At 50.5% G+C, this 16,289-nt stretch overlaps 1 protein-coding gene across 2 annotated transcripts in view; it reads left to right on the top strand.

Moving 5' to 3' along the window:
* FBXL6 (F-box and leucine rich repeat protein 6) overlaps positions 1 to 16,289 on the top strand; it is a 441,814-nt gene that overhangs the window by 240,984 nt on the left and 184,541 nt on the right. For both annotated transcript variants that reach the window (XM_053715504.1, XM_053715503.1), the window contains one exon: positions 6,592 to 6,723. In XM_053715504.1, the coding sequence (XP_053571479.1) occupies positions 6,592 to 6,723 (132 nt within the window). The remainder of the gene's footprint in view (positions 1 to 6,591; positions 6,724 to 16,289) is intronic.

Below are 16,289 nucleotides of genomic sequence, written 5' to 3'. Positions count from 1 at the left end.
GGATTGTGAATATTATTGCTAAGGAGTGGGATAGACCAGGTATTCCGTTCACTCCCCCTCCTGTTTTTAAGAAAATGTTTCCCATATCTGACACCATAAGGGACTCATGGCAGACAGTTCGTAAGGTGGAGGGAGCTATTTCTACTCTAAGCGTACAACTATACCTATCGAAGACAGTTGTGCTTTCAAAGATCCTATGGATAAAAAATTAGAGGGTCTCTTGAAGAAATTTTTTGTTCATCAAGGTTTTTCTCTCCAACCTATTGCGTGCATTGTTCCTGTAACTACTGCAGCTGCTTTCTGGTTTGAGGCTCTAGAGGAGGCTCTTCAAATGGAGACTCCATTAGAGGAGATTATGGACAGAATTAAGGCCCTTAAGTTGGCTAATTCTTTTATTACAGATGCCGCATTTCAACTGGCTAAATTAGCGGCAAAGAATTCAGGTTTTGCCATTTTAGCACGCAGGGCGTTATGGCTTAAGTCCTGGTCTGTTGATGTGTCCTCTAAATCTAAACTTTTGAACATTCCTTTTCAAAGGTAAGACCCTATTCGGGCCTGAACTGAAAGAGATTATTTCAGACATCACTGGAGGGAAAGGTCATGCCCTCCCTCAGGATAGATCAAATAAGATGAGGACCAAACAGAATAATTTTTGTTCCTTTCAGAACTTTAAGAGTGGTCCCGCTTCAGCTTCCTATACTGCAAAGCAAGAGGGGAATTTTGCCTAATCCAAGTCAGTCTGGAGACCTAACCAGGCTTGGAACAAGGGTAAACAGGCCAAGAAGCCTGCAGCTGCTTCTAAAACAGCATGAAGGGGTAGCCCCCGATCCGGGACCGGATCTAGTAGGGGGCAGACTCTCTCTCTTCGCTCAGGCTTGGGCGAGAGATGTTCACGATCCCTGGGCTATAGAAATTGTGTCCCAGGGATATCTTCTGGAATTCAAAGACTCCCTTCCAAGGGGGAGATTTCACATTTCTCGATTGTCTGTAAACCAGCTGTGTAGAAGACCTACATACCATGGGGGTGATCCGCCCAGTCCCAATACAGGAACAGGGGCTAGGGTTTTATTCAAACCTGTTTGTGGTTCCCAAAAAAGAGGGAACTTTCTGACCAATCTTGGATCGCAAAATTCTAAACAAGTTCCTCAAGGTTCCATCATTCAAGATGGAGACTATTAGGACTATTTTACCTCTGATCCAGGAGGGTCAATATATGACTACTGTGGACTTAAAGGATGTGTATCTACACATCCCTATTCACAGAGATCATCATCAATTTCTCAGATTCGCCTTTCTAAACAGGCATTACCAGTTTGTGGCCCTTCCCTTTGGGTTGGCCACGCCTCCCAGAATTTTCACAAAAGTGCTAGGGTCCCTTCTGGTGGTTCTGCGACCACGGGGCATAGCAGTGGCGCCTTATCTAGACGACATCTTAATTCAGGCGTCGACTTTCCAGCTAGCCAAGTCTCACACGGACATCGTGTTGGCTTTTCTGAGAGCTCACGGGTGGAAAGTGAACATAAAAAATAGTTCTCTCTTCCCTCCTACAAGAGTTTCCTTCCTAGGGACTCTGATAGACTCGGTAGAAATGAAAATATTTCTGACGGAGGTCAGAAAATTAAAACTCTTAACCACTTGCCGAGCTCTTCATTCCATTCCTCGGCCATCAGTGGCTCAATGTATGGAGGTAATCAGACTTATGGTAGCGGCAATGGACATAGTTCCTTTTGCCCGCCTACACCTCAGACCACTGCAGCTATTCATGCTCAAACAGTGGAATGGGGATTATGCAGATTTATCTCCTCATCTGCATCTGGACCAGGGGACCAGAGACTCTCTTCTCTGGTGGTTGTCTCAGGACCACCTGTCTCAGGGAATGTGTTTCCGCAGGCCAGAGTGGCTCATTGTAATGACAGATGTCAGCCTGCTATGCTGGGGTGCAGTCTGGAACTCCCTGAAAGCACAGGGCTTATGGTCTCGGGAGGAAGCTCTCCTCCCGATAAACATTCTAGAACGGAGAGTGATATTCAATGCGCTTCAGGCGTGGCCTCAGCTTGCTGCGGCCAAATTCATCAGGTTTCAGTCGGACAACATCACGACTGTAGCTTATATCAATCATCAAGGAGGAACAAGGAGTCCTCTAGCGATGATGGAGGTAACCAAAATAATCCGGTGGGCAGAGGATCACTCTTGCCATCTCTCAGCAATCCACATCCCAGGGGTATAGAACTGGGAGGCGGATTTTCTAAGTCGTCAGACTTTTCATCCGGGGGAGTGGGAACTCCATCCGGAGGTATTTGCCCAGCTGATTCAGCTATGGGGCACACCAGAATTGGATCTGATGGCGTCTCATCAGAATGCCAAACTTCCTCGTTACGGGTCCAGGTCCCGGGATCCCAAGGCGGTACTGATAGATGCTCTAGCAGTGCCTTGGTCCTTCAATCTGGCATAGGTATTTCCACCGTTTCCTCTCCTCACACGTCTGGTTGCCAGAATCAAGCAGGAGAGAGCTTCGGTAATTCTGATAGCACCTGCGTGGCCACGCAGGATTTGGTATGCAGACCTAGTGGACATGTCCTCGGTTCCACCGTGGACTCTGCCAATGAGGCGGCACCTTCTAATCCAAGGTCCGTTCACGCATCCAAATCTAATTTCTCTGCGTCTGACTGCTTGGAGATTGAACGCCTGATTCTATCAAATCGTGGTTTCTCTGAGTCGGTCATTGATACCCTGATTCAGGCTAGAAAGCCTGTCACCAGGAAGATCTATCATAAGATTTGGTGCAAATATCTTTATTGGTGTGAATCCAAAGGTTACTCGTGGAGTAAGGTTAGGATTCCTAGACTATTGTCTTTTCTCCAAGAAGGTTTGGAGAACGGATTATCTGCTAATTCCTTAAAAGGACAAATATCTGCTTTGTCTATTCTACTACACAAACGTCTGGCAGATGTCCCAGACGTTCAAGCATTTAGTCAGGCTTTGGTCAGAATCAAGCCTGTATTTAAACCTGTTGCTCCGCCATGGAGCCTAAACTTAGTTCTTAAAGTTCTTCAAGGGGTTCTGTTTGAACCTATGCATTCCATAGATATTAAGCTTCTATCTTGGAAAGTTTTGTTTTTAGTAGCTATCTCTTCGGCTCGAAGAGTTTCTGAGCTATCTGCTTTACAATGTGATTCCCCTTACCTTTTTTTCCATGCAGATAAGGTGGTTTTGCGTACCAAACCTGGGTTTCTTCCTAAGGTTGTTTCTAATAAGAATATCAATCAAGAGATTGTGGTTCCTTCTCTGTGTCCTAATCCTTCATCTAAGAAGGAACGTCTGTTACACAATCTTGATGTGGTTCGTGCTTTAAAGTTCTACTTACAAGCAACTAAAGATTTCCGTCAAACATCTTTGTTTGTTTGTTTATTCTGGTAAACAGAGAGGTCAAAGGGCTACGGCTTACCTCGCTTTCCTTTTGGCTGAAAAGCATCATCCGTTTGGCCTATGAGACTGCTGGACAGCAGCCTCCTGAAAGAATTGCTGCTCATTCTACTAGAGCTGTGGCTTCCACATGGGCTTTTAAAAATGAGGCTTCTGTTGAACAGATTTGTAAGGCGGCGACTTGGTCTTCGTTTCATACTTTTTCCAAATTTTACAAATTTGATACTTTTGCTTCTTCAGAGACTATTTTTTGGGAGAAAGGTTCTACAAGCAGTGGTGCCTTCAGTTTAAGGTCCCTGTCTTGTCCCTACCTTCATCCGTGTCCTAAAGCTTTGGTATTTTTATCCCACAAGTAAGGATGAATCCGTGGACTCGATACATCTTACAAGAGAAAACATAATTTATGCTTACCTGATAAATTTATTTCTCTTGTGATGTATCGAGTCCACGGCCCGCCCTGTTTTTTAAGACAGGCATATATTTTTATTTTAAAACTTTCAGTCACCACTGCACCCTATAGTTTCTCCTTTTTCTTCCTAGCCTTCGGTCAAATGACTGGTGGGTGGAGCTAAGGGAGGAGCTATATAGACAGCTGTGGCTGCTCTCTTTGCCACTTCCTGTTGGGAAGGAGAATATCCCACAAGTAAGGATGAATCCGTGGACTCGATACATCACAAGAGAAATAAATTTATCAGGTAAGCATAAATTATGTTTTTTCCCATCAGGACATAATAACAATCTAGTCATTACCAGGTCACAAAATGAGGTAAATACAACCTCAGATGAACAACATCTGTTTGGCGCTTGATGCCCCTTGTTTCTGGCGAGCCTGAAGTGGTCTAAAGACCGCTGCTCCATAACTTGTCCGCCTGCTGTGAGGCCACGGACAAAAATCAACCCAATCGAATACGATTGGGTTGATTGACACTTCCTGCTAGCGGTCGATTGGCCACGAATCTGCAGGGGGTGGCATTGCACTAGCAGTTCACAAGAACTGCTGGTGCAATGATAAATGCCGACAGCATACTCACACAGAGTACAGACTAACTTGTATACTGTACATACTCACACAGAGTACAGACTAACTTGTATACTATACATACTCACACAGAGTACAGACTATTGTGCATACTATACATACTCACACAGCGTACAGACTAACGTGCATACTATACATACTCACACAGAGTACAGACTAACGTGCATACTATATATACTCACACAGAGTACAGACTAACGTTCATACTATACATACTCACACAGAGTACAGACTAACATGCATACTATACATACTCACACAGAGTACAGACTAACGTGCATACTATACATACTCACACAGAGTACAGACTAACTTGCATACTATACATACTCACACAGAGTACAGACTAACGTGCATACTATACATACTCACACAGAGTACAGACTAACTTGTATACTATACATACTCACACAGAGTACAGACTAACGTGCATACTATACATACTCACACAGAGTACAGACTAACGTGCATACTATACATACTCACACAGAGTACAGACTATCGTGCATACTATACATACTCACACAGAGTACAGACTATCGTGCATACTATACATACTCACACAGAGTACAGACTAACGTGCATACTATACATACTCACACAGAGTACAGACTAACGTGTATACTATACATACTCACACAGAGTACAGACTAACGTGCATACTATACATACTCACACAGAGTACAGACTAACGTGCATACTATACATACTCACACAGAGTACAGACTAACGTGCATACTATATATACTCACACAGAGTACAGACTAACGTGCATACTATATATACTCACACAGAGTACAGACTAACGTGTATACTATACATACTCACACAGAGTACAGACTAACGTGTATACTATACATACTCACACAGAGTACAGACTAACGTGTATACTATACATACTCACACAGAGTACAGACTAACGTGTATACTATACATACTCACACAGAGTACAGACTAACGTGCATACTATACATACTCACACAGAGTACAGACTAACGTGCATATTATACATACTCACACAGACTACAGACTAACGTGCATACTATACATACTCACACAGAGTACAGACTAACTTGTATACTGTACATACTCACACAGAGTACAGACTAACGTGCATATTATACATACTCACACAGAGTACAGACTAACGTGCATACTATACATACTCACACAGAGTACAGACTAACGTGCATACTATACATACTCACACAGAGTACAGACTAACGTGCATAAAATATATACTCACACAGAGTACAGACTAACGTGCATACTATATATACTCACACAGAGTACAGACTAACGTGTATACTATACATACTCACACAGAGTACAGACTATCGTGCATACTATACATACTCACACAGAGTACAGACTAACGTGCATACTATACATACTCACACAGAGTACAGACTAACGTGCATACTATACATACTCACACAGAGTACAGACTAACGTGTATACTATACATACTCACACAGAGTACAGACTAACGTGTATACTATACATACTCACACAGAGTACAGACTAACGTGTATACTATACATACTCACACAGAGTACAGACTAACGTGTATACTATACATACTCACACAGAGTACAGACTAACGTGCATACTATACATACTCACACAGAGTACAGACTAACGTGCATACTATACATACTCACACAGAGTACAGACTAACGTGCATACTATACATACTCACACAGAGTACAGACTAACGTGTATACTATACATACTCACACAGAGTACAGACTATCGTGCATACTATACATACTCACACAGAGTACAGACTAACGTGTATACTATACATACTCACACAGAGTACAGACTAACGTGCATACTATACATACTCACACAGAGTACAGACTAACGTGTATACTATACATACTCACACAGAGTACAGACTAACGTGCATGCATGTGCACTAGTACGTACTTAGTTTTATATGCATATACATGTAGATGCATGCAGTATATACACGCATACTTATACAGACGCATGTCACACTGTCATCTGGATATCTGCTAGTTACACCTCTCTGTGCCTATGTACTTACCTGGCACAGTTGGTACTCCCCTGTGGGGGTAGAACTGTGCTGTTTAATTTCTTTTTTTCTAATTTTTTTTTAGTCCTTGTCTGCCTCGTGCCCACTCCTTTCCTCCCTCACATTATCTCACTGTAGCGGAGTCACATCGGATGCCCTGCTCTCTGCAGCATCTAACTGCGCTCAACTTCAAAGCCTCAACTTACAGAACTCACAGGTACGTGATAGAATTGTCCACCTGTGTCTGATGTAACAATACTCTTAATGGTCTGTGTGCATGTGAGACGCAGGGGCACTGTCCCTGGTGTGTGTGCATGTGAGACGCAGCGGCACTGTCCCTGGTGTGTGTGTGTGAGACGCAGCGGCACTCTCCCTGGTGTGTGTGTGTGAGACGCAGCGGCACTCTCCCTGGTGTGTGTGTGTGTGTGTGAGACGCAGCGGCACTGTCCCTGGTGTGTGTGTGTGAGACACAGCGGCACTCTCCCTGGTGTGTGTGTGTGACACAGCGGCACTGTCCCTGGTGTGTGTGTGTGTGAGACGCAGCGGCACTGTCCCTGGTGTGTGTGTGTGTGAGACGCAGCGGCACTGTCCCTGGTGTGTGTGTGTGTGAGACGCAGCGGCACTGTCCCTGGTGTGTGTGTGAGACGCAGCGGCACTGTCCCTGGTGTGTGTGTGTGTGAGACGCAGCGGCACTGTCCCTGGTGTGTGTGTGTGTGAGACGCAGCGGCACTGTCCCTGGTGTGTGTGTGAGACGCAGCGGCACTGTCCCTGGTGTGTGTGTGTGTGAGACGCAGCGGCACTGTCCCTGGTGTGTGTGTGAGACGCAGCGGCACTGTCCCTGGTGTGTGTGAGACGCAGCGGCACTGTCCCTGGTGTGTGTGAGACGCAGCGGCACTGTCCCTGGTGTGTGTGAGACGCAGCGGCACTGTCCCTGGTGTGTGTGAGACGCAGCGGCACTGTCCCTGGTGTGTGTGTGTGAGACGCAGCGGCACTGTCCCTGGTGTGTGTGTGTGAGACGCAGCGGCACTCTCCCTGGTGTGTGTGTGTGTGTGAGACACAGCAGCACGCTCCCTGGTGTGTGTGTGTGTGAGACGCAGCGGCACTCTCCCTGGTGTGTGTGTGTGTGTGTGAGACACAGCGGCACGCTCCCTGGTGTGTGTGTGTGTGTGAGACACAGCGGCACTCTCCCTGGTGTGTGTGTGTGTGTGTGAGACACAGCGGCACTCTCCCTGGTGTGTGTGTGTGTGAGACACAGCGGCACTCTCCCTGGTGTGTGTGTGTGTGTGTGAGACACAGCGGCTGTCTCCCTGGTGTGTGTGTGTGAGACACAGCGGCTGTCTCCCTGGTTTGTGTGTGTGTGTGTGTGAGACACAGCGGCACTGTCCCTGGTGTGTGTGTGTGTGTGAGACACAGCGGCACTCTCCCTGGTTTGTGTGTGTGTGTGTGAGACACAGCGGCACTCTCCCTGGTTTGTGTGTGTGTGAGACACAGCGGCACTGTCCCTGGTTTGTGTGTGTGTGTGTGAGACGCAGCAGCACTGTCCCTGGTTTGTGTGTGTGTGAGACACAGCGGCACTCTCCCTGGTGTGTGTGTGTGTGTGTGTGTGAGACACAGCGGCACTCTCCCTGGTGTGTGTGTGTGTGTGAGACACAGCGGCACTCTCCCTGGTTTGTGTGTGTGTGTGTGTGAGACACAGCGGCACTCTCCCTGGTTTGTGTGTGTGTGTGTGAGACACAGCGGCACTCTCCCTGGTTTGTGTGTGTGTGAGACACAGCGGCACTCTCCCTGGTTTGTGTGTGTGTGAGACACAGCGGCACTCTCCCTGGTTTGTGTGTGTGTGTGTGAGACACAGCGGCACTCTCCCTGGTGTGTGTGTGTGAGACACAGCGGCACTCTCCCTGGTTTGTGTGTGTGTGAGACACAGCGGCACTCTCCCTGGTTTGTGTGTGTGTGTGTGAGACACAGCGGCACTCTCCCTGGTGTGTGTGTGTGAGACACAGCGGCACTCTCCCTGGTGTGTGTGTGTGAGACACAGCGGCACTCTCCCTGGTTTGTGTGTGTGTGTGTGAGACACAGCGGCACTCTCCCTGGTTTGTGTGTGTGAGACACAGCGGCACTCTCCCTGGTTTGTGTGTGTGTGAGACACAGCGGCACTCTCCCTGGTTTGTGTGTGTGTGTGTGAGACACAGCGGCACTCTCCCTGGTTTGTGTGTGTGTGAGACACAGCGGCACTCTCCCTGGTTTGTGTGTGTGTGTGTGAGACACAGCGGCACTCTCCCTGGTTTGTGTGTGTGTGAGACACAGCGGCACTCTCCCTGGTTTGTGTGTGTGTGTGTGTGAGACACAGCGACACTCTCCCTGGTTTGTGTGTGTGTGTGTGAGACACAGCGGCACTCTCCCTGGTTTGTGTGTGTGTGTGTGAGACACAGCGACACTCTCCCTGGTTTGTGTGTGTGTGTGTGAGACACAGCGACACTCTCCCTGGTTTGTGTGTGTGTGTGTGTGTGTGTGAGACACAGCGACACTCTCCCTGGTTTGTGTGTGTGAGACACAGCGACACTCTCCCTGGTTTGTGTGTGTGTGTGTGAGACACAGCGGCACTCTCCCTGGTTTGTGTGTGTGTGAGACACAGCGGCACTCTCCCTGGTTTGTGTGTGTGTGTGTGAGACACAGCGGCACTCTCCCTGGTTTGTGTGTGTGTGTGTGAGACACAGCGGCACTCTCCCTGGTTTGTGTGTGTGTGTGTGAGACACAGCGGCACTCTCCCTGGTTTGTGTGTGTGTGAGACACAGCGGCACTCTCCCTGGTTTGTGTGTGTGTGTGTGAGACACAGCGGCACTCTCCCTGGTGTGTGTGTGTGTGAGACACAGCGGCACTCTCCCTGGTGTGTGTGTGTGTGTGTGTGTGTGTGTGAGACACAGCGGCACTCTCCCTGGTGTGTGTGTGTGAGACACAGCGGCACTCTCCCTGGTTTGTGTGTGAGACGCAGCGGCACTGTCCCTGGTGTGTGTGTGTGTGAGACACAGCAGCACTGTCCCTGGTGTGTGTGTGTGTGTGTGTGAGACACAGCAGCACTGTCCCTGGTGTGTGTGTGTGTGTGTGTGAGACACAGCGGCACTCTCCCTGGTGTGTGTGTGTGAGACACAGCGGCACTCTCCCTGGTTTGTGTGTGAGACGCAGCGGCACTGTCCCTGGTGTGTGTGTGTGTGAGACGCAGCAGCACTGTCCCTGGTGTGTGTGTGTGCGTGTGAGATGCAGCGGCACTCTCCCTGGTGTGTGTGTGTGTGAGACACAGCGGCTGTCTCCCTGGTGTGTGTGTGTGTGTGAGACACAGCGGCACTCTCCCTGGTGTGTGTGTGTGTGTGTGTGTGTGAGACACAGCGGCACTCTCCCTGGTGTGTGTGTGTGTGAGACACAGCGGCACTCTCCCTGGTGTGTGTGTGTGTGAGACGCAGCGGCACTCTCCCTGGTGTGTGTGAGACGCAGCGGCACTCTCCCTGGTGTGTGTGTGTGTGTGTGTGAGACACAGCGGCACTCTCCCTGGTGTGTGGGTGTGTGAGATCCTCAAAGAAAAGTGTGGAAAACAGCACCAAAAGATATGTGGCTTGTGGGGCACGGAACCCAGGATCTGCCTTATCCTGCAAACACTCCAAGCAGAAATAATGATTTGTTCCAGCCACCAATAATTAAAAGACCTTTATTTCTTCATTAATGGGGTCTTAGACAAACATACAACGTTTCAGACCTGCTATAGGTCCTTAGTCATGTATACTGAACATACACTGATTCATCATTTAAATACTTTACACCTGGTCAATTATTCACCTGTTGTCATGTGACCATTCATTATTGTACCACTGCCATCTTGTGACCATCTAACATATATATTTCTATTGCAAAAAAGCATTCTGAATAGTCACATTGAAAAGGTTTAAGTATCAAACAGTGTTAAAAGATAAAACCATAGGTACAAAATTAAAATAGAAGACATATTACACACAATATGCAGATGCTATTTACTTGTTATATAAATGCTAATCTTTCATTCTAGAGTTGATTTTATAGATTTCAAAAAATTGCTACTGGAGATTATATGGATTACTGTCAATTTGAACACTGTAGGCCTACCTTGAAAATATTTTTTTCTCATTTCTCTTTAGTATTTTTATATATACAGATAATTTTCAGACATTTCCCTCAAATTTACTCAGCCCATTAAAAAGGGTTATTGTAGGAAAAATACTTTAAAGTAAAAAATGCAGGTATCATAATACTCAGCCCATTGTGTGAGACACAGCGGCACTCTCCCTGGTTTGTGTGTGTGTGTGTGAGACACAGCGGCACTCTCCCTGGTTTGTGTGTGTGTGTGTGAGACACAGCGGCACTCTCCCTGGTGTGTGTGTGTGTGTGTGTGTGTGAGACACAGCGGCACTCTCCCTGGTGTGTGTGTGTGTGTGTGTGTGTGAGACACAGCGGCACTCTCCCTGGTGTGTGTGTGTGTGTGTGTGAGACACAGCGGCACTCTCCCTGGTGTGTGTGTGTGTGTGTGTCTGAGACACAGCGGCTGTCTCCCTGGTTTGTGTGTGTGTGTGTGTGTGAGACACAGCGGCACTCTCCCTGGTTTGTGTGTGTGTGAGACACAGCGGCACTCTCCCTGGTTTGTGTGTGTGTGAGACACAGCGGCACTCTCCCTGGTTTGTGTGTGTGTGAGACACAGCGGCTGTCTCCCTGGTTTGTGTGTGTGTGTGTGAGACACAGCGGCACTCTCCCTGGTTTGTGTGTGTGTGAGACACAGCGGCTGTCTCCCTGGTTTGTGTGTGTGTGTGTGAGACACAGCGGCTGTCTCCCTGGTTTGTGTGTGTGTGTGTGAGACACAGCGGCACTCTCCCTGGTTTGTGTGTGTGTGAGACGCAGCAGCACTGTCCCTGGTTTGTGTGTGTGTGTGTGAGACACAGCGGCACTCTCCCTGGTTTGTGTGTGTGTGAGACACAGCGGCACTCTCCCTGGTTTGTGTGTGTGTGTGAGACACAGCGGCACTCTCCCTGGTTTGTGTGTGTGTGTGTGAGACACAGCGGCACTCTCCCTGGTGTGTGTGTGTGTGTGTGAGACACAGCGGCTTTCTCCCTGGTGTGTGTGTGTGTGTGTGTGAGACACAGCGGCACTGTCCCTGGTTTGTGTGTGTGTGTGTGTGTGAGACACAGCGGCACTCTCCCTGGTTTGTGTGTGTGTGTGTGAGACGCAGCGGCTGTCTCCCTGGTTTGTGTGTGTGTGTGAGACACAGCGGCACTCTCCCTGGTGTGTGTGTGTGAGACACAGCGGCACTCTCCCTGGTTTGTGTGTGTGTGTGTGAGACACAGCGGCACTCTCCCTGGTTTGTGTGTGTGTGTGTGAGACACAGCGGCACTCTCCCTGGTTTGTGTCTCACACACACACACACACACACCAGGGAGAGTGCCGCTGTGTCTCACACACACACACACACACACACCAGGGAGACAGCCGCTGTGTCTCACACACACACACACCAGGGAGAGTGCCGCTGCATCTCACACGCACACACACACACCAGGGACAGTGCTGCTGCGTCTCACACACACACACACCAGGGACAGTGCCGCTGCGTCTCACACACACACACACCAGGGACAGTGCTGCTGCGTCTCACACACACACAAACCAGGGAGAGTGCCGCTGTGTCTCTCACACACACACACACACACCAGGGAGAGTGCCGCTGTGTCTCTCACACACACACACACACACCAGGGAGAGTGCCGCTGTGTCTCACACACACACAAACCAGGGAGAGTGCCGCTGTGTCTCACACACACACACACAAACCAGGGAGAGTGCCGCTGTGTCTCACACACACACACACAAACCAGGGAGAGTGCCGCTGTGTCTCACACACACACACACAAACCAGGGAGAGTGCCGCTGTGTCTCACACACACACAAACCAGGGAGAGTGCCGCTGTGTCTCACACACACACCAGGGAGAGTGCCGCTGTGTCTCACACACACACACAAACCAGGGAGCGGCACTCTCCCTTGTGTGTGTGTGTGTGAGACACAGCGGCACTCTCCCTTGTGTGTGTGTGTGTGAGACACAGCGGCTGTCTCCCTGGTTTGTGTGTGTGTGTGTGAGACACAGCGGCACTCTCCCTGGTGTGTGTGTGTGTGTGAGACACAGCGGCACTCTCCCTGGTTTGTGTGTGTGTGAGACACAGCGGCACTCTCCCTGGTGTGTGTGTGTGAGACACAGCGGCACTCTCCCTGGTGTGTGTGTGTGAGACACAGCGGCACTCTCCCTGGTTTGTGTGTGTGTGAGACACAGCGGCACTCTCCCTGGTTTGTGTGTGTGTGTGTGAGACACAGCGGCACTCTCCCTGGTGTGTGTGTGTGTGTGTGTGAGACACAGCGGCACTCTCCCTGGTGTGTGTGTGTGTGTGTGTGAGACACAGCGGCACTCTCCCTGGTTTGTGTGTGTGTGAGACACAGCGGCACTCTCCCTGGTTTGTGTGTGTGTGTGTGAGACACAGCGACACTCTCCCTGGTTTGTGTGTGTGTGAGACACAGCGGCACTCTCCCTGGTTTGTGTGTGTGTGTGTGAGACACAGCGGCACTCTCCCTGGTTTGTGTGTGTGTGTGTGAGACACAGCGGCACTCTCCCTGGTGTGTGTGTGTGTGAGACACAGCGGCACTCTCCCTGGTTTGTGTGTGTGTGAGACACAGCGGCACTCTCCCTGGTGTGTGTGTGTGAGACACAGCGGCACTCTCCCTGGTTTGTGTGTGTGTGTGTGAGACACAGCGGCACTCTCCCTGGTTTGTGTGTGTGTGAGACACAGCGGCACTCTCCCTGGTTTGTGTGTGTGTGAGACACAGCGGCACTCTCCCTGGTGTGTGTGTGTGAGACACAGCGGCACTCTCCCTGGTTTGTGTGTGTGTGTGTGAGACGCAGCGGCACTGTCCCTGGTGTGTGTGTGTGTGTGTGAGACACAGCGGCACTCTCCCTGGTTTGTGTGTGTGTGTGTGAGACACAGCGGCACTCTCCCTGGTTTGTGTGTGTGTGTGTGAGACACAGCGGCACTCTCCCTGGTGTGTGTGTGTGTGTGTGAGACACAGCGGCACTCTCCCTGGTGTGTGTGTGTGTGAGACACAGCGGCACTCTCCCTGGTGTGTGTGTGTGTGTGTGTGAGACACAGCGGCACTCTCCCTGGTTTGTGTGTGTGTGTGTGAGACACAGCGGCTGTCTCCCTGGTTTGTGTGTGTGTGTGTGTGAGACACAGCGGCTGTCTCCCTGGTTTGTGTGTGTGTGTGTGAGACACAGCGGCACTCTCCCTGGTGTGTGTGTGTGTGTGTGTGAGACACAGCGGCACTCTCCCTGGTGTGTGTGTGTGTGAGACACAGCGGCTGTCTCCCTGGTTTGTGTGTGTGTGTGTGAGACACAGCGGCACTCTCCCTGGTTTGTGTGTGTGTGAGACACAGCGGCACTCTCCCTGGTTTGTGTGTGTGTGTGAGACACAGCGGCACTCTCCCTGGTTTGTGTGTGTGTGTGAGACACAGCGGCACTCTCCCTGGTTTGTGTGTGTGTGTGTGAGACACAGCGGCACTCTCCCTGGTTTGTGTGTGTGTGTGTGAGACACAGCGGCACTCTCCCTGGTTTGTGTGTGTGTGTGTGAGACACAGCGGCACTCTCCCTGGTTTGTGTGTGTGTGTGTGTGAGACACAGCGGCACTCTCCCTGGTTTGTGTGTGTGTGAGACACAGCGGCACTCTCCCTGGTTTGTGTGTGTGTGTGTGAGACACAGAGGCACTCTCCCTGGTTTGTGTGTGTGTGTGTGAGACACAGCGGCACTCTCCCTGGTTTGTGTGTGTGTGTGAGACACAGCGGCACTCTCCCTGGTTTGTGTGTGTGTGTGTGTGAGACACAGCGGCACTCTCCCTGGTTTGTGTGTGTGTGTGTGAGACACAGAGGCACTCTCCCTGGTTTGTGTGTGTGTGTGTGAGACACAGCGGCACTCTCCCTGGTTTGTGTGTGTGTGTGTGAGACACAGCGGCACTCTCCCTGGTTTGTGTGTGTGTGAGACACAGCGGCACTCTCCCTGGTTTGTGTGTGTGTGTGTGTGAGACACAGCGGCACTCTCCCTGGTTTGTGTGTGTGTGTGTGTGAGACACAGCGGCACTCTCCCTGGTTTGTGTGTGTGTGAGACACAGCGGCACTCTCCCTGGTGTGTGTGTGTGAGACACAGCGGCACTCTCCCTGGTGTGTGTTTGTGTGTGTGAGACGCAGCGGCACTCTCCCTGGTGTGTGTGTGTGAGACACAGCGGCACTCTCCCTGGTTGTGTGTGTGTGAGACACAGCGGCACTCTCCCTGGTTTGTGTGTGTGTGTGTGAGACACAGCGGCACTCTCCCTGGTGTGTGTGTGTGTGTGAGACACAGCGGCACTCTCCCTGGTGTGTGTGTGTGTGAGACACAGCGGCACTCTCCCTGGTTGGTGTGTGTGTGTGTGTGAGACACAGCGGCACTCTCCCTGGTTTGTGTGTGTGTGTGTGAGACACAGCGGCACTCTCCCTGGTTTGTGTGTTTGTGTGTGAGACACAGCGGCACTCTCCCTGGTTTGTGTGTGTGTGTGTGAGACACTGCGGCACTCTCCCTGGTGTGTGTGTGTGTGTGTGAGACACAGCGGCACTCTCCCTGGTTTGTGTGTGTGTGTGAGACACAGCGGCACTCTCCCTGGTTTGTGTGTGTGTGTGTGAGACACAGCGGCACTCTCCCTGGTTTGTGTGTGTGTGTGAGACACAGCGGCACTCTCCCTGGTTTGTGTGTGTGTGTGTGAGACACAGCGGCACTCTCCCTGGTTTGTGTGTGTGTGTGTGAGACACAGCGGCACTCTCCCTGGTTTGTGTGTGTGTGTGAGACACAGCGGCTGTCTCCCTGGTTTGTGTGTGTGTGTGTGAGACACAGCGGCACTCTCCCTGGTTTGTGTTGTGTGTGTGAGACACAGCGGCACTCTCCCTGGTTTGTGTGTGTGTGTGTGAGACACAGCGGCACTCTCCCTGGTTTGTGTGTGTGTGTGTGAGACACAGCGGCACTCTCCCTGGTTTGTGTGTGTGTGAGACACAGCGGCACTCTCCCTGGTTTGTGTGTGTGTGTGAGACACAGCGGCACTCTCCCTGGTGTGTGTGTGTGTGAGACACAGCGGCACTCTCCCTGGTTTGTGTGTGTGTGAGACACAGCGGCACTCTCCCTGGTGTGTGTGTGTGTGTGTGAGACACAGCGGCACTCTCCCTGGTTTGTGTGTGTGTGAGACACAGCGGCACTCTCCCTGGTTTGTGTGTGTGTGTGAGACACAGCGGCACTCTCCCTGGTTTGTGTGTGTGTGAGACACAGCGGCACTCTCCCTGGTTGTGGTGTGTGTGTGAGACACTGCGCACTCTCCCTGGTTTGTGTGTGTGTGTGTGTTGAGACACAGCGGCACTCTCTCTTGGTGTGTGTTGTGGGTTGACACAGCGCACTCACCCGGTGTGTGTGTGGTGAGACACAGCCGGCACTCTCCCTGGTGTGGTGGTGTGTGTGAGACCACAGCGGCACTCTCCCTGGTGTGGTGTGTGTGTGAGACACAGGCGGCACTCTCCCTGGTTTGGTGTGTGTGTGGAGACACAGCGGCACTCTCACGGTTTGTGTGTGTGTGTAGTAGACTCAGCGGCACTCTCCCTGGGTTTGTGTGTGTGTGAGACACAGCGGCACGCTCCCTGGTTTGTGTGTGTGTGTGAGACACA

This window comes from Bombina bombina, chromosome 5 (genome assembly GCF_027579735.1).
Source record: "Bombina bombina isolate aBomBom1 chromosome 5, aBomBom1.pri, whole genome shotgun sequence".
In the NCBI taxonomy this organism is placed as follows: domain Eukaryota; kingdom Metazoa; phylum Chordata; class Amphibia; order Anura; family Bombinatoridae; genus Bombina; species Bombina bombina.
The sequence above is the reverse complement of the archived record's forward strand: the minus strand, read 5'-3'. Positions and strand labels throughout refer to the sequence as shown.